General features: G+C 40.0%; 1 protein-coding gene across 2 annotated transcripts in view; it reads left to right on the top strand.

Moving 5' to 3' along the window:
• Positions 1-17,290, top strand: part of ACSL6 (acyl-CoA synthetase long chain family member 6) — a 57,594-nt gene extending 40,304 nt beyond the window's left edge. For both annotated transcript variants that reach the window (XM_063084185.1, XM_063084191.1), the window contains exons 16-21: positions 2,588-2,676; positions 3,449-3,565; positions 6,996-7,139; positions 7,689-7,790; positions 8,692-8,763; positions 16,662-17,290. In XM_063084185.1, the coding sequence (XP_062940255.1) occupies positions 2,588-2,676; positions 3,449-3,565; positions 6,996-7,139; positions 7,689-7,790; positions 8,692-8,763; positions 16,662-16,799 (662 nt within the window). In that variant the 3' untranslated portion in view covers positions 16,800-17,290. The remainder of the gene's footprint in view (positions 1-2,587; positions 2,677-3,448; positions 3,566-6,995; positions 7,140-7,688; positions 7,791-8,691; positions 8,764-16,661) is intronic.
• The last annotated feature ends 5,219 nt before the right edge of the window (positions 17,291-22,509 follow it).

Here is a 22,509-nt window from a genome sequence, read left to right as displayed (position 1 = left end):
CTCTTGGAAAGTAAATTTGCATGAGCACTTAGGAAAAAAGCAAAAGAAACAGAAGAAAAACATTACTGGTGGTTACGATTAGGTTGTATCGCTATGGATCTGTTGTTTTCTCTGTTACATATTTTTTTATTTTTCTATTTTTTTGTACTTTCCTATTTCTTTTATAGATAAATAGAAGTTTATGTAAAAAAGAAGTAATAGATCGCAAGATACAACTCCAGGTGAAAAAATACTTACAATAGTATATTGGATTTTATAGATTCTAGATACCACACAGCCTTGCTTACAGTTGTTCTACAAAGAAGGAAACAGGCTATGAATTGGATATGACCTGTCAAGGAGAGGCAGGTTCATAGTGGCCACAGTACTGTTTCTTAAAGGGTCATCTTAGAGGCCTTTTGGCAACTATGGTCTCCTGTAATATTAATGTCCAGAAGGCAGCAACAACCTTAGAAAGGAGCAGCTGCCCTCCACACCCTCATTCTGAAGAGATTTATCTTTCATGGAGGAAGCAGGTCTGTAGTAGGTGGCCTGTGGATTGATTTACAGCAGATACTGGAAGAATCTGAAAACCACTCAGCAAAAGAATCCTTCAGGATACTGACTTCTTCTGTGAGCCTAGGGCTCCATTCTGTGTTTAAATTTGCTCAGCTAAAAACTGGAAAACTTGGGATAATATGTATGCAAAACAAATGTGCTCATTAACGTAATACTGTTTTTCAAATACCTTGAGATAGTCAGCAGAAACATGATAGGTGAATTTCAATTTGAAATCATATTTAGCCGAGCTAACTATAGAAGCATTTTTTTTCTGAGCTCTATCTTTTTAGCTGAATAAAGCCTATTTTGTATATAAGTTCTTTGACCACTCTGCCACTGGCAAATCTCCTATAGGAACCATCTTTGGAGGTCCTGGCTCACTAGTTTTTTTCTTATTGCTGCCATCATTTTGACCGATCACCCTCATGTATCCTCTTCTTTATGGGTACTCTTCTCTCTTATGTCATCCTCTATATTTTACTATGTAAAACTGTTGGCATTTGCCTTTTTTATTCATCCTTACCATAAAAACTTGCAAAGCTATTGGATATGAGAGGATAGATATTTTTGTACAGTATTGTAAAAAGTTTGGCAGCCTTTCTTTTAAAAGAGAAACCAGTGTCACAGCCCAATTTTTCATAGACATGGCTCACTTTTCCTTCAGGACCTTGGCCAGCACCTGCTTTAAAACCCTCTAACCTGCCAGTGAGTGATTAACAACCAGAAACAATAACTAGAAAATGACTTAATTATAATTTTGTGGTTAGACTATATAAGACCAAGAAAAGATGAAGTTTTTTTTTTTCAAGAGTGAATTACCTTATCCCAGTTTTCTATTCTTTTGTTACTAAAACTGTAGTGTGTAGACAAGCAGCATCAACATCACCTTGGCGCCTGTAAAAAATGTAGAATCTCAGCACCATCTCACTCCAGTTGGGATGGCTAATATCCAAAAGACTGAGAATGATAAATGCTGATGAGGTTGTGGAGAAAAAGGAACACTCCTACACTTTTGGTGAGACTGCAAAGTGGTGCAGCCTTTATGGAAAATGGTATGGAGGTTCCTCAAACAATTACATATAGATCTACCATATGACCCAGCTATCCCACTGCTGGGAATATACCCAGAGGAATGGAAATCATCAAGTTGAAGGCTTACCTGTACTCCAATGTCTATTGCAGCATTCCTTACAATAGCCAAGAGCTGGAACCAGCCCAAATGCCCATCATCAGATGAGTGGATACGGAAACTGTGGTATATCTACACAGTTCAATACTACTCTGCTCTAAAAAAGAATGAAATACTGCCATTCACAGCAACATGGATGAACTTAGAGAAAATTATTTTAAGTGAAATAAGCCAGGCACAGAAAGAGGAATACCACATGTTCTCACTTATTTGTGGGAGAGCTAAAAATAAACAAACAAATGGACGGGGGTGAGGGAAGAAGACACAACAATCACAACAATTCCTTGAACTTGTTAAGACAAGTGAATGGATAGGATGTTGATGGGGGGAGCAGGGAGAGGGAGGAGGGAAAGAGGAATTGGTAAGGGACAGGAAAATCAACTACATTGTAAATTGATACATTTTTTTTAAACGTAGAATCTCAGACCTCATATCAGACATACTTAATCATAATCTACTGTTTAACAAGATTTCTAGATGATTCCTACACACATTAATCAACAGTCTGGTGACTAGAGGAAAAGTAATAATGGCAATATTTTATGATCCCAAAACCAAGACATGTGATCTGACAATGAAGAAAATGTGTTAATGTGGGCTCTGTTGCAGATTATTGCTGGGCCAGGTGTGCCTGACTCGCTCTTTAAGAATCACGTGCAAAACAAAGGCCCAGGCAGAGGCCTTTGCTTTCTCCAGAATCAATCATACATGCCTGTGACAAACGCTCTTCTAAAGGTGTACACTTTCCATCCATAATTCCCCACTTTGACCCCTTGAGGGTTTTATGGGGCATGGAGTATCTTCAGTGCTGAAACTGATATGAACACTGACAAATGCCACCTTGCTCCTGTGTTTTAGGGCACGTAGGGGCACCTCTGCCCTGCAATCACATCAAGCTCGTTGATGTCGAGGAACTGAACTATTGGACTTGCAAAGGAGAGGGAGAGGTAAACTTAAGGATCTGATCATTCATGACTGTGGATGCTACATGTAGTGAGTAAAAACAAATGAACAAACAAACAAAAACAGTGGGAATGGAATTATTTTCCTTCCACTTTGTATATAATGTCATTTAAAATTACTGATTAATTTGACTCAACTGAATTCAGCATCTCCTCTCCTGTTTATGAGGCCGCCAACCCCCAGTGCTGGGACTGAGCTGACCTAAATCAAGAGTTGGAATTCCCAAACTTTTTTAAACATCAATTTTTTTCCCTAACGGTGTCATGGCCTGCTGCTGTGTAATCTGTCCCAGCAGAAACATAACCGTGGACACATAGGCTAGATGGGGTGGATAGAGCTGGCCTGTACTAGTTCATTCCATGGGAGTGGGTGGGAAAGCTGACTGCCTGGTAATGAAGCAGAGAACCCAAGCATCGCTGGTAGAATCAGCCAGCCATCAATATCTGTGATGAGGCCAAACAGAGCGTCACAAAGCAGCATGTGGCCAAGGCCAGGAGGATCCTGAGGGAGAAGAGATGGCAGAGGCCTGTGGTGGCCAGGACAGGGAGGAAAGGTGGGGAGGATGCTGCTTGAGAGAAAGCAGGAGACAGTTCAGACACCAGGTGGCTGGCTGTTCCTTATCCTCTATTTCCATCACCTTAATTTCCACGGTGACTTTCTTGATGGATAGTGTACCTTATTCTCCATATGCCTGGCGACAGCCTCCCATGGCTGAATTTCTTATGCTGTAGCTGAAAAAAGTGTTTGTCCCCACAGATATGTGTGAGAGGACCAAATGTGTTCAAAGGCTACTTGAAAGATCAGGACAGGACAAAAGAGGCCCTGGACTGCGAAGGCTGGCTTCACACTGGAGACATCGGGAAATGGCTGCCGGTAAGTATGTTGGGACTATGGAGCCCCAGACATTTTGGTGGTGGGAGGGTATGTGATATGGTTCACTGAGGCAGGAGTCTTCTCCATATCTTCCCTGACAGTTAGTCATTAAGGACACTGGGGGATTGGGAGGCTCTCCCTGGCCTGGCCCCCAGAGCTTCCTCTTTCCTCTCCTTCTGACAAGGGTGATGAGGGACCAGTGCAGGAGGGTACAGCTGGGGTTTCAGAGACCAACTCCTTATCCTTAACTGTTTCCAGAAAAAGATCTGACTGTGTGTGGGATCCAATGGTGGAGGAGGAGCACGGGGTATACATCTCTGGGAGATCTGAGAAGGGCAGGCCTGCAAGCCCATGGATGCTGGCCCCCCAGTTGAGAGGTGGTGTGAGCAGAGAGAAAAGCCTGAAGCCGGGTGGGAGGATGCCTGAGTTCTTTTGGCTCTGTCAGCAATTGCTCTGTAACCTTGAGCAAAGCCTTGTCCCTCTCTTGGGCCCCACACTGATTCACAAGCAGAATGAGGGAGCAAGACCTCATGGCATTCTTTGGCTGTGGCCCCCAACTTTTAGCCAAAACCAGTTTGCCTCATTCTCTCATTTTTAAAATGGGAATAATAACATAGCTTACTTCTACAGTTATTGTTGAGAGGAGCAAATGAGATTACACCTGTAAAGCATTTAGCACATGCCTGGCACACTTAGATGAATGTTTTGACCAGGGAAATGCTCTGCACTGACACCGGGACCCTTGCCTGATGCAGCCTCCCCCCGCACACACACCAGGAACCACTCATGTGTCTCTGGGAAGTTGCTAAGGTTTGGGTTGGACATTTTGAGAAGATGTTGAGTTTATCAGGCATGTGAATGATGTTAAGCCTTCCAGGGGCCCTGTGGCTAGTGAGCCAATTTGCCCCTGCTCTGATCTGTGTGCTTCACTTTGAGAGACCCTCATGCCTGTGGCAGACAAGGATGTACCCCCAGTGTGTATCCTGGGCCAGGGACCCTGCTCAGGGAAGGCATATATCTTCAGATAGTTCCCAGTGTGATGGTAAGAGCTGGGGACACACTCATCTGGGGAGAGGCAGAGGAGGTCAGCCATCTTCTGGGTCCAAGTCTCCTGGGGAAAAGAGAGAATGGGAAGGACATCCAAAGCAGGGTAATAGCACATGCTGAGGTGTGAGGCAAGCAATTCCAACTGAAGGCCCACAGTGTCGCGGGGAGAGGCCAGAGAGGTCAGGGGGCCCTCGACACCTGCAGAAGGTGGACTGTCCTGTCAGCTAGGGAAGCTTAGGCTTCATGGCCCCTTTCAAGGCCCTGCGCCTTTTATATTATTTTTCTTCAAGAAAGCCCTCAAAATTGCAAAAGCTTGAAGCCCCACAAAACCCTGGATCTGCTGCTAGTGTCCTATAATTTGAATGAAACCACCCATCATGCAGGGTATTATGAGAAGCAAATAAATTAATCCATGCGAAGCACCTAGTGTTGCGCTTGAACACAAAGCCTAAGACAGCAGGCAGGCAGTCTGTGGGAATCAATTGTTTAAATTATTATTACTTAAAAATGATTTTTGAGGGCCGAGCCCGTGGCGCACTCGGGAAAGTGCGGCGCTGGGAGCACAGCGACGCTCCCGCCGCGGTTCGGATCCTATATGGGAATGGCTGGTGCACTCACTGGCTGAGTGCCGGTCACGAAAAAAAAAAATGATTATTGAAACATAATTAAAATTGTTATTGCAGCTATTGAGAGAAATACTTATTCTTTCTATATTTCCCATGTAAAGAAAATCATACATTCTTGGCATAAATTCAACTTAACCATGATGTGACTTTTTAATATTATTTTTCTAAAAAGTATGTTTGGATTTCCATTTATATTCATAAATGAGATTAATCTGTAACTTTCCTTTTATGTACTACTGTTATGGTTTTGGTGTCAACTTATTGAATGAGTTGGTGAGTGGTTTTTTGGTTTTATTTTTCCTGTTTTTCCTGTTGTCTGGAAGAGTATGTGATGTTTGAATGATCTGTTCTTGAAACTTAGATAGAAATCATCTATTGAAATGTTTGCACTGAAACATTTTATTACTATTCTGAAATAGTATTAGATAGAACAAGGAAAAGGCATAGTCTTCTGATCCAGAAAGATGTGGGTTCAAATTCTGGTTCCCCCACCTCCTAGCTGTGTGGCTTTGGAGGAGTTAACTAACCTTTCTGATCCTCATTTTCCTCATCTGTGAAACAATTGACAACACCTAACTCATGGAGTGCCATGAGGACCAAAGAAGCTACTGTAGGGAAAGCTCCTGATAGCTAGCCTGGGTTTTGAGCAAAACGGGGCCTGCTTGTTTTTCTCTTCTGGAGATATTGCTCTGGCTCTAGTGGATCAAACAGATGGAGTGATGACAGAGGGTATGCAGAAGTCCAGTCAGGAAGTGGTTTTCATGGGAGGAGGATGCAGATGTGAGAGGGATTTATGAGTGAGGACAGATGAGCCTGACTGCTAGAGATCCCAGGAGAGGCAAACCGCAAGGCCATCTCCTGGTGATGGGCTTCCTCTGGGGTGTGTTGCTTCCTGCAGGACAATCGGCCTGGTTCTGACGGTAGTTATGTTCTGGGTCTGAAGTCCGTGCAGATGTCTGGCTGGGAGCTCAGACAGATTTGGGAGTGGCCAGTGAAGAGACAATGGTGGCTACCTCAAGGTGCACTGTTGGTGGAGGTGAGGAAAGCGTAGCATTCAAGGGTTGAGCCAAAGGAGAGAGGCCCACCTCATCACCTCAGAAACTCACACAGGTCGAGGGAAATCAGGGAGGTGAGCAGGAGTCCTGGAGGCCAGTGGCACCAGCACTCACTGCCCAAGGGAGTGGCTGGCCTGCTGCAGAGGTCCTGGAGGGGCCAGGGCTCCTAGTGCCATCTTGCTTGTTAGGTGGGAGTCACAGTTGCTGGAGTGTCTGCCGGATCTGTGCTATATGTAGAGATATGGGGAGACTGCTCTTTGTGGGTGAGGGCAGTACTGGGGCAAGAGGCCTGAGTGTTGTCTAAGGGAGCCAATCTGAAGATACTGGTGAGAAAAAGGACAGCTGGAGCAAGGGCCTGGGCGAGAGGGGAGCCCTGGTGGAAGGTAGGTGGGCCTCTGAGGAGGAGGAGGGGGTGAAAAGGGGCGGAAGGAGGGCATGCTGGAGTGGAAGGGTTAACTGCTGAGGGGAAAGGACACGGGTGCTCAGGGCCTAGCAGAGCTTGGATGTCACCAGCCTGTGGTGCACGGTGTCTCTCTCTGGCCACACAGAAGCTCCATAAGAGCAGAGACAACAGATGGAGGAGCAGAGTAGGATGGGGTCTGCAGAATGGAGTAAGGAAGGGGTGAAGGGCTCACTTTTGGAGTGAGGGGCTCAGGTTTGAGAGTGACATCTTCTTATGAGGCTGTTTGTCCAACTCCACAGGCAGGAACTCTTAAAATTATTGATCGGAAGAAGCACATATTTAAACTTGCTCAGGGAGAATATGTTGCACCTGAGAAGATTGAGAACATCTACATCCGGAGCCAGCCTGTGGCGCAAATCTACGTCCATGGGGACAGCTTAAAGGTGAGGTCCCTGTGCTTCAGCCCTCCCACACATACTGGGCCCACTGAAAAATCCAGATTAAACATTAATCTCCAATAAGACACCAGGATTCTTTTATGCATTTTAAAACATAAGAGAAAATTCCTTTTCCATGAATGAAAATCATGTTGCTGAAACAATTTCAAAATGGTCTGGAAATCCTGGGCAACGTGTTTTGGTTCATAGAATTTGGATCATAGAGTTGTTTTTGATTAGCATCCTAAAGATGTGCTGATTTAAGATTGGCATGAGAATCAAATGTACATGTCAATCTAACTTTACTGATTCTTAATGTCCTTAAACATCCTTTTATTATTATTTTTTTTACAAAGTTAGGGGAATATATTAGAAAAGGAAGGCAAGAATGTGTAATGTATTGATGGAAATATTTTATAACATATGAACAAATGTTTCACAAGTGTATACTTATTTTTAGAAAAGGGTAGAGTCTGAGAATTTTAATGCTAAACCACAAATAATCACTTTAAAAGGTTTTGTCGTGACTGTGTTTTCCTTTGGTGGGCATTGCAGGCCTTTTTGGTGGGCATTGTTGTGCCTGACCCTGAAGTCATGCCCTCCTGGGCCCAGAAGAGAGGAATTGAAGGGACATATGCAGAGCTCTGCACTAGTAAGGTCAGTATTTTGGGGCTGTTTCCTATAATGTTGCCACGTTTTATGATTCCACATAATGAGGACAGAAAAACTGTAGACCAGTGAAATCTGAACATGTAGGTAATTTCTAAAAGTAGTTTATACATGGTAGGAATCCTAAACCAGAGACTTGTCCTTTTAGTATTATTGAAGAAACTCATATTTCTTCTTAGAAGGTGTGACAAGCTATTGGATTTTACAGCCAGGAGACATCAGAAAGCTTACCCAGCCCTGTTGTTTTGCAGCTTGGAGGAGAGTCCAGGGAGGGAGGTGACTTGCCCAAGGCCACACAGCTGGTTAACAGCAGAGCCAGATGTGAGCACAGGCTTTCTGACTCGCTGATCATTCTCTTTCCAAGTGTGAAGTGGATTTGTGTTTACTGGACTTAGAGAGATAGTCATGGAATTGGAAAAGTAACAGAATTCTTCCTGCTTAGAGCATTAGACACTCACACCTGCCTGAAGCCATCTTCTGGCACACGTGGGGTTCTGTGGAGGAAAATCCACGTGCTCTGATGCAGTGTCAGCCCCTTGAGTCACAGGGTCCACTTCTCAGCACAGCCATAGACCCTGCCTCTCTCTCTGAGCTCTGGGCTCACCTGGGTGTGGCAGGACTCACCAGGCCAACCCAAAAGCCGGTTTTTAAAAAATTGAGTGGTTCCCTAGCCTGCTCATGGTCACTCCTTTGGCCATTTCCAGCACTTGCCTGATGAGAGGAGATTGGCAGGCTGCCAGGGAGCCAATGTCTCTGTTGGGGGATGGGGGTGCAGGGAAGCACATATTGGCACAACTGGCAGTGGTGCTTTACTCAAAGTGTGTTGTTTCTTCTACCTACATTTTTAAATGTGTTCTTGTTGTAATTTTATTCTTATGGTTTGATTCAGGAGCTGAAGAAAGCCATTTTGGAAGATATGGTGAGATTAGGAAAAGAGAGCGGACTCCATTCTTTTGAACAGGTAACTGTTACCTTTCCATACTCATTATATCCCTTTAGGCAGGGATGAAAATTAAATTAATTCATGACAACTGTGACCTAGATTCCTTACCCTTCATGATGCGGGCCACCAGCAGGCTGTGTACCAACAGACCCCTGAAGGCCTGTTTCACGCTGACTCTGCAGCAGCATGCTTCCTGAACTGAAATAGGTCATATTTCAAGTAAGACTGTGCTCGTTGCCTTTATATCACAAACATTCATGAGGCTGAAATAGTACCCTAGCTGTCACTAGCAGATCGTGTTTACATATCTCCCTAGCTGCCTGCAATACTGAAGACCAGAGTCCCATCTTATTTTTATTTTTATGGGGACTGTCTTCTTGGCTGCAGTGGGCAAGCTTACTTGCCAGAAGGACATTGGAAAGATTAGGCTCCTTGCGCCAGTGATCTGTCAGCCCAGCATGCCCTCTACAAAGAAGAGGAAACAAAGAATGTGTTGGGAGAGGACACAGCAGTCCTCTAAGACACTTTGTCTTTGCAAGGTTGGTTCTTAACTGAGTTCATAAGCATACTTGGTCCTACTTACATATACCATTTACACATCCTCTTTTGTCAAAAATTCAAAGAGAAAAATATTAATATATTGATTTCTAAATTTTCCTTGCATAGGTCCTAGAAAAAAAGAGAATCCTAGGGGAAAAAAAAATTCCTTGTATAAACAATCACAGTAATTCATTGAACTTGTTAAGAGAACAGATATGATGTTGATGGGGGTGGGAAAGGGAAGAGGAAGGGGGAAAAAGGAATTAATTGGTAAAGGGCCACAAAAATCAACTACATTGTATAATGATAAATTTAAAAAAAATTAAAATAAATAAATAAAATTTCAGGGATTTTATGAGCCAGCTGTTAAACATAGTCATTATTAAAAGTTAAATTATATAAACATAAAAAAATTTCTTTGTATTTGAACAAGGCTTATGAGAATTTTTAAATTTTGTATGTTCATTTGATGATAACCTAAAGATTTTTAAACCATTTTTAAATATAAAACTCTTGCAGCAATTAACAAACATTTCTACAGATTAAGATTTTAATTTCTTAAAACTGAGAAAATCTAAACGTAGTTTTAGGGTCTGAGAGTATTGTTTTTCTTTTGAAATAGATGTTTACATTAGTCCAGTTTGAGAAACACTGCTTTGCCCTCATACATCAGTATGTTTTAGGTCAATTGAGGCCTCGATATATAAATCATTATTTTAAAAAATTATAAAATCTGAGGCATTCAAGAAAGTTACATTTATCTTTCTGAATGAAAGGTCAATTTTGGCATAATTATTTAATTTTCCAAATTTGCTGGAATTGACTTCATTGCCCTTCCTTAATGGAGAGTTGTGTGACTGGATCATATGTGATCATGTAGGGCAGGGGTCACAAATAAGTTGTCACAGACCTGGTTGGTCTGGGCCTGCATGGTGATTTGAAGGACTGGCCTTGAGCAGACTGGGGACATCCTGGAGCCTTCACAAGGCCTACACGCCCCCTGCTGGTGTTGTGATGTGTGAGCTGCCCCAGGGCACACAGAATTTTGATATCCAGATTCCTCTTCACGGAAAAAATATACCAACTCTTGAGATTATGCTTAAGAGGGACCTTAGGTTAAGTTTCCAGTGTGAACTGTTGCTCTGGTTAGAGCTTTTACTAAGAGGAGATGTGTTCTTGACTTTCCACATGCTTTAAGTCGAGTTTCTGCTATAATAATCTGCCATCACTATGGTAACCTCAAATACAGGGAAGTCATGTGGCATCCCAGAGGCCTTTAGTTTTATTGCCAAGGCTGTCACCTTCTGATTTTCTCTGTTCTCATTCTCCTCTTTGTTGGTCTGTGGCATCCTCCCCTCCTCAGCCAGTGCATGCTCTCAGCTGACCACAGGAAAGCAAAAACCAGGCCTCGTGCCTGAGTAGGGTGTGCTCCCAGTAGTGCACCAAAGCTCAACTTAAAGTATTTCAGTTATCCATAATACGCTGTCAAAAATGAATAGTCAGTTAAGGCTTACCTCTAATTAAACACACACAAATGAATAGTCAGTTAAGGCTTAACTCTAATTAACACACACACACACAGATATTCAAGTTCATAGTTTAAGTCATTCAACAAAAGCTTTAGGAGTTCAGACTTACTGGGATGGGTTGATCTGAATTAAACTTTGAATTAGAAAAAAAAATGATGTAATTTAATTTCCAGAAAAAGATGATTCCTAGAACTAGGCCAACCAATATTAATTCATGGAGATCTTTGGAAGATATATTTTAATGAGTAAATAAGCATTTAAAATAATTTTATCGGTAATTAAAATATGTAGGTGACTGAGAAGTACTCAAGCATATTTGACTGTGATTTAACCATTTTCTTGTCGTTTATATGCCTTATTAATTTGCATAGGCAATATACGTGAACTTTGACACTTGATAGATGTTTCAAATTCTGACTAGTGAAGCCCTCATTAAAAGTCTACAAGCAATATTGTGTTAAAGTGTTTAACTGAGTAATACCATTGAAAAACATAAAATACTATGTTTCATCAAAATTATGAAAAGTTCATACTTTTATGAGTTGGCATAAATTGACACTTTTGAGGTATTTTATTCCAATGCAATAAAGTGTTACAGTGTTTCTAAATTTTAAAAAACCTTACAGAATCTTTTTTCAATGACAAGAATGTAGTGTGAGGAAAGGAAGCTGACATGAAGCAGGTCCTTCTTTCCTCAACAAAAGCTTTGCTTATTAAAAATTGGGAAAACCAGTTTTATGTGGTGTGTTTGGCATACAGGGAGAATAAGTATTCTCATACCTTTTTCTTATAAGTTCAAAATTGGACAGTTTGGTTTTATGAGAAAATTTATAATTACAGAAAATGAAAATGTGTATTGATTCACTTCTGGAAAATACTAAAGGTTTGGGGCCCACAGTTAAGGTCAGTGTTAGTTAAACAACTGGTTTGACTCATTTTTTTCCACTTAGTGACTAGATGAGCAGGTCAGATAGGTATTTTTATGGGCAAATTTAAATAGACTCAGGGCTGTAGGTCAGACTAGAGCAAGGACAGGCAGCCTGGCAGCAGTGCTGTGCTCACCTGCTCACTAAAGGACTGAACCGTGAGCCAAGAGTGGGCAGCTGTATTGCTTGGCCTTCTGCAAAGCTGTATTTAATGATATAGCCTCTTTTCAGGGAGAACTATTTTGTAGACAGCCACATGGAACTGCAGATGTTCCACTCAGCCTTTTAGGTTTGCTACGGGTTGCTGGTTTGACAGGTATTCAAAATCTATTCGACATACTGATTTCCTTTGATGCATTTCTTTCTTCCTAAGATCATAATGTTTTCTTTTACATTCTACTTACCATCTAAATAGCATTGTGTAGCTCTCCCTATGGAATTCATATTCCCTGTACTGTATTTTTTGTAGCTTCTGCTTGTTACTACTGGATTTTCAAATGTGTTCACCCCAAGTCCCTGTACTGAACGTAGACTCCTGCCCCAACTACAGAATGTTTTCCACGTGCTGTTAGGAACACAGAAAAGCTGAAACTAGGCTGCAAGTACACTGTAGAAATTATATCTTGGTATTCACATCTCCTTTTTAAAATTATGTTATTAATTTCTTTAACACAAGAAGATGGGTAAATGGTTTGCCTTACCAAGGTCTTTTATGTGACACTGTTTCTATCATAAGAGAAGTTCCTTTAAAAAAGTTAAGGATATTAGCACTGTCAATTTTTCGGTTTTTCATTTTGACAGTAAATGAGTTACTACACCAGTAAATCACTGAGTCTATGATTAAATTTGATTTATATTGTGTTAATATTTTCTTCAAGCTAATTAATTTTGTCATCAAACAGTGATTTCCAAGCTTGTTTAAGTAGAACTTAGATGACATCTTCTATAAAAGTTGAGCACGTACAAAACATAACATCAGTGTTGCTCCGACTGCTTTGGGGCTTGAGCCAGAGCCCCTCCCACCATCCCCCCTGCCCACCACAACCACCTCACCTCATCCCTCCTCCACTCCACCTCCATGGACCTCAGCCTCTCTCCCACCTCAACCCACCGACCTCATCTCCACCCCTCCCGTCTCTCTCTATACCCCGCTTCCACATCACCCCTAGCAGTAGCCTCTGCAGATCCCCTAGTTCTCAGTGCACTATGGTTTGAAAGCTTCTCCCTTGGGACCTGTTTCCAATGAATTTGGATCTCCTAGGGTGGTTTATTTTTGATAATGACAAATTAGGAAAAAAATATGTTCCATAGGGTACAAAGGACAGCAGCTCTAGTCCTTACCAAATCCTTGCTTCTGTGAATATCAAGCACACTGAGAGAGTTTTTAAATGAAACACTTTTTGAAAGAGCCTTAACTAATTTTGAAAAACTTGATGATACCACTCTTTAGCCAAGAGCCTCAGATTTCTAGCTATTTAAATTGAGTATCCAAGTAGAAATCTTTTCAATATGTGGTGTGAAGTTGAGGCAGCTACCTATAATGCTAGCTGCAGTTTTAGCTTAAAGTACCCCACATCCCTCATATACATAAATCCCTTAAAATGCTATCCTCGTTATGGAAATAAGCTACTCTAAGGCAAAAGCGAACCCTTTATCTGGACAAATTTTTTAAGAGACAAAGATGAATCTGATTTATTAATGCTATGCTCATTTGAAAACTTTCACATTTTAAAACAACAAATATGCGTTAAAAATACCAGAATTTGTTAGAATTTTTCTTAAAGACTTTTTAAAAATTCGTAAATATAGCCATTTAAGAGGTCTTTGTATATCAAATATTTGACCTGAAAAATCGGTGAATGTAATGAAGAGTTTTCTGAGCAAAGAATTCTTTGTCATCTCAAAAAACCACCTGCCAGAATACTAAACTGTTAGTATCAGAGATTCTGAAAACAATCATTGACATGTTGAATTTTTGCATCTGCTTACATACACTGATTTTTAAAATAAGTTATTTCTGGATTGTGTCCCTTGATTTTATGAACAGTTCTCCTGTGATAGCAGCTTCTGACCATAGTGACCTCTCACTTTTCTTCTGGCTTTTGTGACCCACACTCTGGTTACTTTCTACTTTTCAAGTCACTCCTTCTCTGCCTCAAACCCAGGCTGCAGCTCTTTCCTCCAGACCAATACATCCAATGTCGAAAGACCACTTGGCTGTCTCAGGAGCATTTCAAACTTAATGTGAATGCTTGATCTTCCCATCTCCAAAAAATCTTTCTGCTGCTCCTCTAGTTTTTGACATCTTAGTAGCTGCCCAAGCAGAAACCTAGAGCCATTCTTATCTCTCTTTCTTTACCCCTTACCAACAGCAATTGCTACATCTTGTTCTTTCTACCCCCAAAGTCTATTTCCATCTCTACAGCTAACTTCATAGCCCAAATCACCATCATTCTTGCCTATTAGCTGATCTTCCAGCTTCCACTCTTGCCCCACTTCAGTCCATTCTTAACAGAGTCATCTTGCCAAAGAGCCATTCTGGTTCTATTTCTCACTGTTTAAAAATTGTTTAAAGAATCATGTCCAAACTCCCTAGCTAGGTGTATTGATCCTTTATAGTTTGGCCACAGTCTGTCTCTCCAGCCCCATCTCTTTCTTCTTCATTTGTGCCGTATACTTCAGCCCACACTTGTAATGTCCCAGATATGCTTTGGCACATGTTGCCTCTGCATAGAGCACCCTCCTCTCCTCAGGCCATATAGCAATCACTCTCCCTCCCTCTTGCTATCTTTATCTGGCTAAAGCCTACCTATCCTTCAAAGTTCAATTCCGACATCCCTTTTCAATGAGTCCTGCCTAAGCTTGGGTTAGGTGGTATATCAGAAACACATTCAGCTCTAACAGAAAAAACCTGACTCACAGTGTCTTAAACACATTGGTTGGTTCCCCACTCCCTCACCCCCTCACGTAAGAAGTTGGCTTATCACCTCATGGTTACAAGGTGGCTGCTATGGCTTTGGACATTGCCCACATTCAAGGAAGTAAGAAGGGAGAGTGGGTGGAGATAGCCATGTCTGAACCTTTTATTAGGAAAGCAAAAACTTTCCCTTCTCTTTAGCCAAAAATGGGTCTCATGGCTATCCCCTAGCTGCAATGAAGGCTGGGAAATCAGGGAGCAGGACTGTCGTGATTGACACAGACTCTTTTGTCCCGAAACCAAGTCAGGTTTCTATTAGCATGGAAGAAGTGGGGAGTGGGTACTAGGGAAGCAACTGACTCCTCTGCCTACCACAGGTGGCCCTCTTTGTGCTTGTCCCCATAATTATAGTATCATACTGGAGCATCTGTCATTAGATTGTAAGCCCCGTGTGAGTAGGGACTGTATCTTCTTCTTCTTTGCATCCCTGATGCCCAGCACTATACATGATACACAGTAGTTGCTCAATAAATATCAATTACACAAAACAAGTGAAAGTATATGTGCATTTAACACATATATTTTGAATTGGTTTTTTAAAGTCTGTATTACAGCAATTCATAACCCTGTTCACTGTTTGATGGTGTGGGTGTAATATATCAACAAAATCATTAAATTTGGTCCCTGTTGTCGATCAGGATACAATTTCTTAGAGACAGTGTCACTCCAGGATTCAGCCCAAGCCCAGATCATATAATTCTTAAAGAATTGACTGTGACCCTTTCTGCTGGAGCCCCATGTGGGAGGAGCCTGTCCAGGCCCTCTTAGATCAGTCCTTCTGTCCTCTCTGGGTCCCATTCAGCCCTGCAAAGAGACTGTATGAGGAGGCCTAGCATTTGCCTCATTGGAAATAAGCAATGTGAACACTAGTCTGATCCCTCCATTACCCCCTCTGATAGATTTGATATAATTCCATGGCAGAACATTTTTTTTTTTTTAACTTGGACCGATCATGTCCTCCCCAGAATGTATATTCCTCCTATTAGTGGTACTATCTCTATGCAGCCATCCAAACCAGAAACCTAGTAGTCCTCAAGGCTGCCTCCTTCTTCACTACATCTTGCCAATTTATGTCTGAATCATTCTTAGAACTGCTTACTTGTCTCTGTTTCTGTCTCTGCTACTAAGTGTAGGCCCTGATCTTCTCCCCAATAGACTGGCCAAATCCTTCTGATTAGTTTCCCTGCTTCCAATCTTAACTTGCTCAAAAAACACCTTCCTATTTTTCTTGGAGCGATCTTTCTAAAATGTGTACTCAGCCATACCATTGCCCCGTTAAATACCTTCAGTACCTTTGTTTATTTACCTTCAGAATAAAGTTTGAACTCCTTCATAAACTGCCCCATCCACCACTTCAACTTTATCCCTCACATCCTTTACCTCCTATTTTATGTAACAACAACAAGAAACCACTTAGATTTCCCTTGTCATCCTGCATTTCTCATGCCCATAACTTTGTTCTTGGAGTTGCCTCTGCCTATAACGCCCTTCTCCACCTACATATTCTCTTTTGCTGCTTAACTATTACTCATTCTTTAACATTCACCTGATTTGGGAAGTCTTCCCTGAGTGCTCCTTCCTCTTCCCTATCATAACGTCATCCTGTGAATACCATACTAACAATTTGGTGTCTCTCTCTCCTGGATGCGAATGTGCACTCCCTGAGGGCAGGGGAATTCATGATTCCTCTTTGTATCCTCAGTGGATGGCACAGAGTAAGCAACCAATTCCTTTCTGTTGACTAGCTAAACCACTGAGTAGGAAGGAGAGAAGGTGGCTTTTAGACATGTAAAATGGGCTGAAATGTTATTGACATAATTTTGACTCAGCACAGTGTTTGTATATCAATCTCTCTCTTCCCGTATGCCTGTTTACTTTTGCCATGTATGCTGTAAATGCTGTGTTCTATTCCTGTTAAAGATGTATTCTGCATTTGGTTTTTAGGTTAAAGCCATTCACATCCATTCTGAAATGTTCTCAGTTCAAAATGGCTTGCTGACACCAACACTAAAGGCTAAGAGACCTGAGCTGAGAGAGTACTTCAAAAAACAAATAGAAGAGCTTTACTCAATCTCCATGTGAAGTTCAAGGAAAGTTCTTCTCAGTATGATGGACTGTGTAGCAATATTATAATTATTCTTGAAAGTAAAGAATCAAAATGACACAGCTGAAAATGAATAAGCACCTGATTTTATGACTGAGCCTTTTCCTGTCCCAAGAGATCTTTAACAATATTTTCTCTATCATCACCAAGTACACTTTATTTTTATTAAAATGTAGTGAGCTGCTAAAAATATCACAAATGGCAATGTAAAAGACCAAGACATTTTCTCAAGAACTGTGTACCACTAAAAGTAATATATTCTCAATGTTCACAGAACTATTAAACATAAGGAAAAGCATAACTGATATATTGTAGTTTGTGGAATAGTAACCAGATGCAGCAAATATCTAGGCAATGTGGACTACCTCATTCTATAATCAATTGTCAAAATCACAATTAAATCAGACTTAAAAAACTAAAACTAGGTGTACAGAATCATGCTAAAACAAAACATAACACATTCTACATAACTTCATATTCTTTAAACATAGACAATCCTTATTGATGTGAAAAAGGTTTTCTTTCCGATTTTTACTTTTTTCATGAAAAATGCAAATTCAGATATTCTTAAATGCTATATTTATATAACTTACAGAGATCTTTCAATACATTTCTCATTTATTAAGATCATTAAACTATTCAGGAACTACCTAGAAAAAGTGTAATGTAAAATTATTCAAGGATATGCATATATTCATGGACTTGCCATAAGGAATTATAAAAGATGTCATTGACTCTAAAATGAATGGACCCTGGGGGGAAGACTTGGAAGAAGAAATTCAGAGTTATTTCTCAGGGTGGGCAGCAATTAATGTACCTATGTTCCTCACTGGGGTCGTCCAGTCTTTCATTCTCACTATGTCCATGCTGGGCCTGAGAAACTCAATATGGCAGTACTTCTGAACAACTTCACTTTCTTTCAGTAAGACTATCCAGGCCGGATGGGGGAAGAGGATGTTATTTCCAAAGAAAATAATTTTCCAACAACATAATTTTGAAGACCCTCTTCAAAATGTCCCTAGAAAACTTTATAAGTCAATCATAGATAGAGAAATATCTCCTAATGGCATAATTTCATTACTAAAATCTTTAAATGCTCCTAAGTTTAACCATGAAAACCTCCTTTCTTGCATTATGTATTTAGACACACTCTGTACATGGGTGCCAGCAATTTCATATAATTAAAGCCCTGTTACTATGGACAACAATCAAGTTCCAAGCTATGGACTGTGCATCTGGAGAAAGCATGGTCCCTAGGAAAGTTTTTGTTCTGTAGAGACAGGACTCTGAAAGCATATGAACAATTCATATGAAATTCATGTGTTAATTCAAAATATATGTGCTCATTGTTCACAGTCCAGAAGCTCCTTTCTCCTGAAAGAAGGTCCAAACTGTTTGTAAATAAATACTGTCAGTTAAAAACTGCATAATCACATGGGCCTGTTGTGATCACATGGGCATGAATGATTACACACTTATATTTCAGTCTTGTCAGAAGTGGACCACAGCTTCATTTGATATACTTATCTAGTCTGTTACATATTCCTTGGGCATATTCTCTCTGAAGACCCACTGCTGCACTTATATATAAATTTGACATTTGATAAATGAGCTAGTTCTAAACACATTAATTTTTAAAGGCATTTCTGGGTAAGCAAATACTTAAAATGTCCAAGGCCATGTCTGTATAGCATTAGTTTTTTTTTTATGTTTAAGATGTATTTGACTAATTAAAAACAAAAATTGTTATCTGAATTGGACATTCATACTATTTCAAGCGCAGGTAGCTTCACATTTAAAAGAAAAAGTTGTTTCCCTTTGTCCTTCTACTAGACTAAAATTTCACATTTGGCTTTGATTCCAAAAGAAATTTGAAAAATGTAATATAAACAAATAACTTAAAACTTATTTTTATTTTATTTATATCTCATAGTAGTTGAATATGATTGATTATGGGCAACATAAGATTTCTTCTTTTTTTTCACTTAAAAGGTTTTATGTTTCTACTAACTTCCCAATCTGTGTGGTAATCATCACACTTGGGCCAATAAATGGCTTAGTGCACATATGCAGAGAAAAGTAAACAGTGGACCCTAAATATATTGCATGTACACTTATCTATTCCTCTGTTAAACTCCACTTAATTTTTGTAATAAAGGAGAAATTTTAAAATATGTATTAATGTAAAACTCCTTCTTGCTTCAGATTTCCCAACTTTATTTTGAAGGGAAAAAAAGTTTGTGTTTCTCTTCAACCAATATAGAAAAAGGCTATGTACTTAAAGATGGTCACTGGGCATTGGATCTTACTGAAATACAACAGAGACTCTGTTCCTTAAGCATAAATATGTTCTTAAAAGTTTGGCCTTTTTGGGCCGAGCCCGTGGCACACTTGGTAGAGTGCTGCGCTGGGAGCGCGGCGGCGCTCCCGCCGCGGGTTCGGATCCTATATAGGACTGACCGGTGCACTCACTGGCTGAGTGCCGGTCACGAAAAAACGACAAAAAAAAAAAAAAAAAAAAAAAGTTTGGCCTTTTTACCTGTTTCTTCATTCAAATGTAATTCTCATATTTTATAAACTAAACCTGTTGTGTATATCTTAAAATACACTAAATCTTTTTTCCTTTTTTCATAAAAGATGTCTTTATATAGTATCGAGACTTTCCCTCCAGATGGGAGAGGAGACTCTGACCAGGTGTAGTATGTAGGCCTAGCTTCATGCATTAGGAACTCCCAAACTCAGAATTCCAGAGATTAAACATACTGTATCTCCCTCACATAAACAAGTTACTCTTTCATTTTACATTTAGGTAAAACTGCAAGCATGAGAAAAAATAGAACTTTCCATTAGGATTTTTACAATCAGGTAGTGTTTTAGCAACTTTAAATCAGCACTTAATTTGATTGTATTGCCCATCAAAGAACCAATAATCTTTTATTTTTCTGCAGTAAAGAAAATGAATTATTCTTTATTTTCCAAGTGTATAAAGCACAAATGTGATATAGTTATTTAAAATTCAAAATACTACAAAATGAATGTAAAGAATGGGAAAATGTATTTTTGCATGAAAACAGACTATTTACAAACTTGCTCAATATCTCAGGAAAAAAGAAGAATGAATAATCGTGTAAAATTGGTGAACTGTAAGTTGGCTGTATTTTCTTGCCAATTTTTATTGTAAGGAAGAATTTATATGAAGAAAAAGGATCCTAGTAGTCTGAATTTTCTCTCAAGTATGCTACAAAGTCTTTTCTATGGATCTACAATTAACTGCAGTAAGAATGGGATTAGCATTCAAGTAAGGACAAAAACCCAAATGAGAAACTCTTCAGTTAGAACACATTTAACGGTTGTAAGATAAAGGCAATAGATACTTGGAATACAAGCATTTCTAAACCTCTTCCCAAACAGAAAGGGGGTGGACAGTGGCTTTCAAACATTCATTTTACTGATTATTTTATCAGCACCGCACTCTCCCGAGTGAGCCACAGGCCGGCCCTTTACTGATTATTTTAAATTTCCTTTTTAAGTCATAGCAAAGATTGCATGGGGGAAAAAATGGATATTTTTTGAAGAATTGCTTATTGTACTTTCAATTTTTAAAAATTGAGGGGATTAAAATATTACTTTTAAATATGCATAAAAGTATCTTAACTGTAATTATATTTTCAGTTGCTTTGTTATAATAGCATGCATATCAAATATAAAATGCATTTATGACAACTTTTGTAAAAAATAAAGATTTTTCATTTCTCAAAGTTGCTTATAATTACTATTTTATATATTTATATGACATAATCCCCTGATGTTACTATATCGGTAATCATCAATCATAGTTAGTTCTTGTGATAAACATAGTATCGAGCTACACTACCACTCAGCATACTATATATCCTTTACTCTACATCCTCTGTAAGATTTCCCAAGCTCCAAAAACTTACGGTACGCCCAGAGAGGCTCTCCTTTGCCCGGAGAACTCTTGCTATTGGAATTCTTGTTATCAAGTGTGTCCTGGATTTAAATCATTTGTATACTTTCAGAATAACAAATAACTGTATTCAAATTTTCCATCATGATAGTCTTTAAAACAATATTTCTGTAATGTCTTTTATTCATTTAAAGATTAATAGGTACAATTTCTTAAAATGGCACATTCCGCTGTTTAAGTTATGTAGATTCTGCCTTCTCCATGTATTTGTTATCCTCCACCCCTCTCTATTCTCACAGCTATTAGTGTAGTTTGGGTCACCCTCACCCCTTGTTTGTCAAATTACAGTGTTTTCTTAACTAGTTTCCACCCCAGCTTCCCCAAATTTCACCAGCCACATTTCAGCCAGTACAATCTTTCTAAATTGAAAATCTGGTCATGCCACTTTCCTTCTTAATATTCCTTCGATGACTTCCCATACTTTCCAGTATAAAGTTCAGACTCTCTGGTTGGGCACACAAGGACGAATATCTCTTCTCCTGCCCCTCCCCCATGGAGCCTTGGCTCCAATCATACCACTTACTTTTTGTAGTGCCCATTATGCTTTCCTGTGCCTCCATGCCTTTGCACATACAGTTCCCTTTTCCTAGGATGCTCTTACCTTTTCCTTATCTAACTCGTACCATTCATCTCTGAAAACTCAGCCTCAAGCATACTTTTTTCTGAGAAGCTTCCCACATTGTTGACTGATTGATGGTCCTTCTACTCCACCCCACTCAGACTGTGAGTTGCAGAAGGTCTGGCCCATAGCAGATGAGCAATGTCTATTGAAGGGAAAATCCCCTTGGCCCTTTTGGTCATATGTTGCATAACATTAAGACTACAATACCCAAAGTTACATTTCATCTATCATTGTGATTTATTCCATTCTTGTCAACTTCTCAACTAAGCAAAAATAGACTGGTTTTGAGTTGGACTCCTAAAGCTCATGGATAGCACCACAAACTAAGCTGCTCAATGGGTTACTCTATAAGAAAATATTAGAAAGATTTTCTTTTGGCTCCAGGCAATCCCAAACCCACCAACTGGCTGTTTTCCAAAAAGCTTTCCTCAGAAATCTCTTCGAAATTTGGAATTTGTTTTCTCGTGGAAGTTAGTATCTCCATGACTGTCCCAAACCTACTCAAACCTACCATGTGTTGAAGTGGAACACTGATAGTAGAATTCTGGATCTAGATGTGAGAGCGATACAATGGGGAAATGGAAGAAGTTCAATTTAATACTCATGACTAAATACTTGTACAGGCATTTGTGTATTGGGGGATGGAGTAGGGGGAGATAGGGAGATAATCAAGTTTGAGATGTCTCTTCCCTACCTCATCCTTTTGTAGGGGACACATTTCCTTCCCCTTTTATAGTCTGTTAGTGAAATTTTAAACAGACCAAGCCTTTCTCTAGTCCCTACCCCTCACCTTGCTACCAAGGGCTTCAAGCTCCTCTCCTTGTTCTACCTATCTCTTTTCCAGCCATGTGTTAAGAGGAATGGGAGCATGACATGCACACTAGCCAAATGCCAGGACAGCCATGCCACCTATGTCAACCATCTGTCTTAATGAGCTTCCCAAGGCTGTGGTTTCCTCAGCTGCAAAATGAGAGGGAAACTAGATTATCTCTAAGGATCCTTTTGTCTAAAAAAATCACTGCAAAGTTTATTTTGAGTTTTGAAGCCCTATGAATTCACTCCCATAAATCTTTACTTA

Source organism: Cynocephalus volans, chromosome 2 (genome assembly GCF_027409185.1).
Source record: "Cynocephalus volans isolate mCynVol1 chromosome 2, mCynVol1.pri, whole genome shotgun sequence".
NCBI lineage: Eukaryota > Metazoa > Chordata > Mammalia > Dermoptera > Cynocephalidae > Cynocephalus > Cynocephalus volans.
Note: the sequence above shows the minus strand (reverse complement) of the source record. Positions and strands in the feature narration are given on the sequence as shown.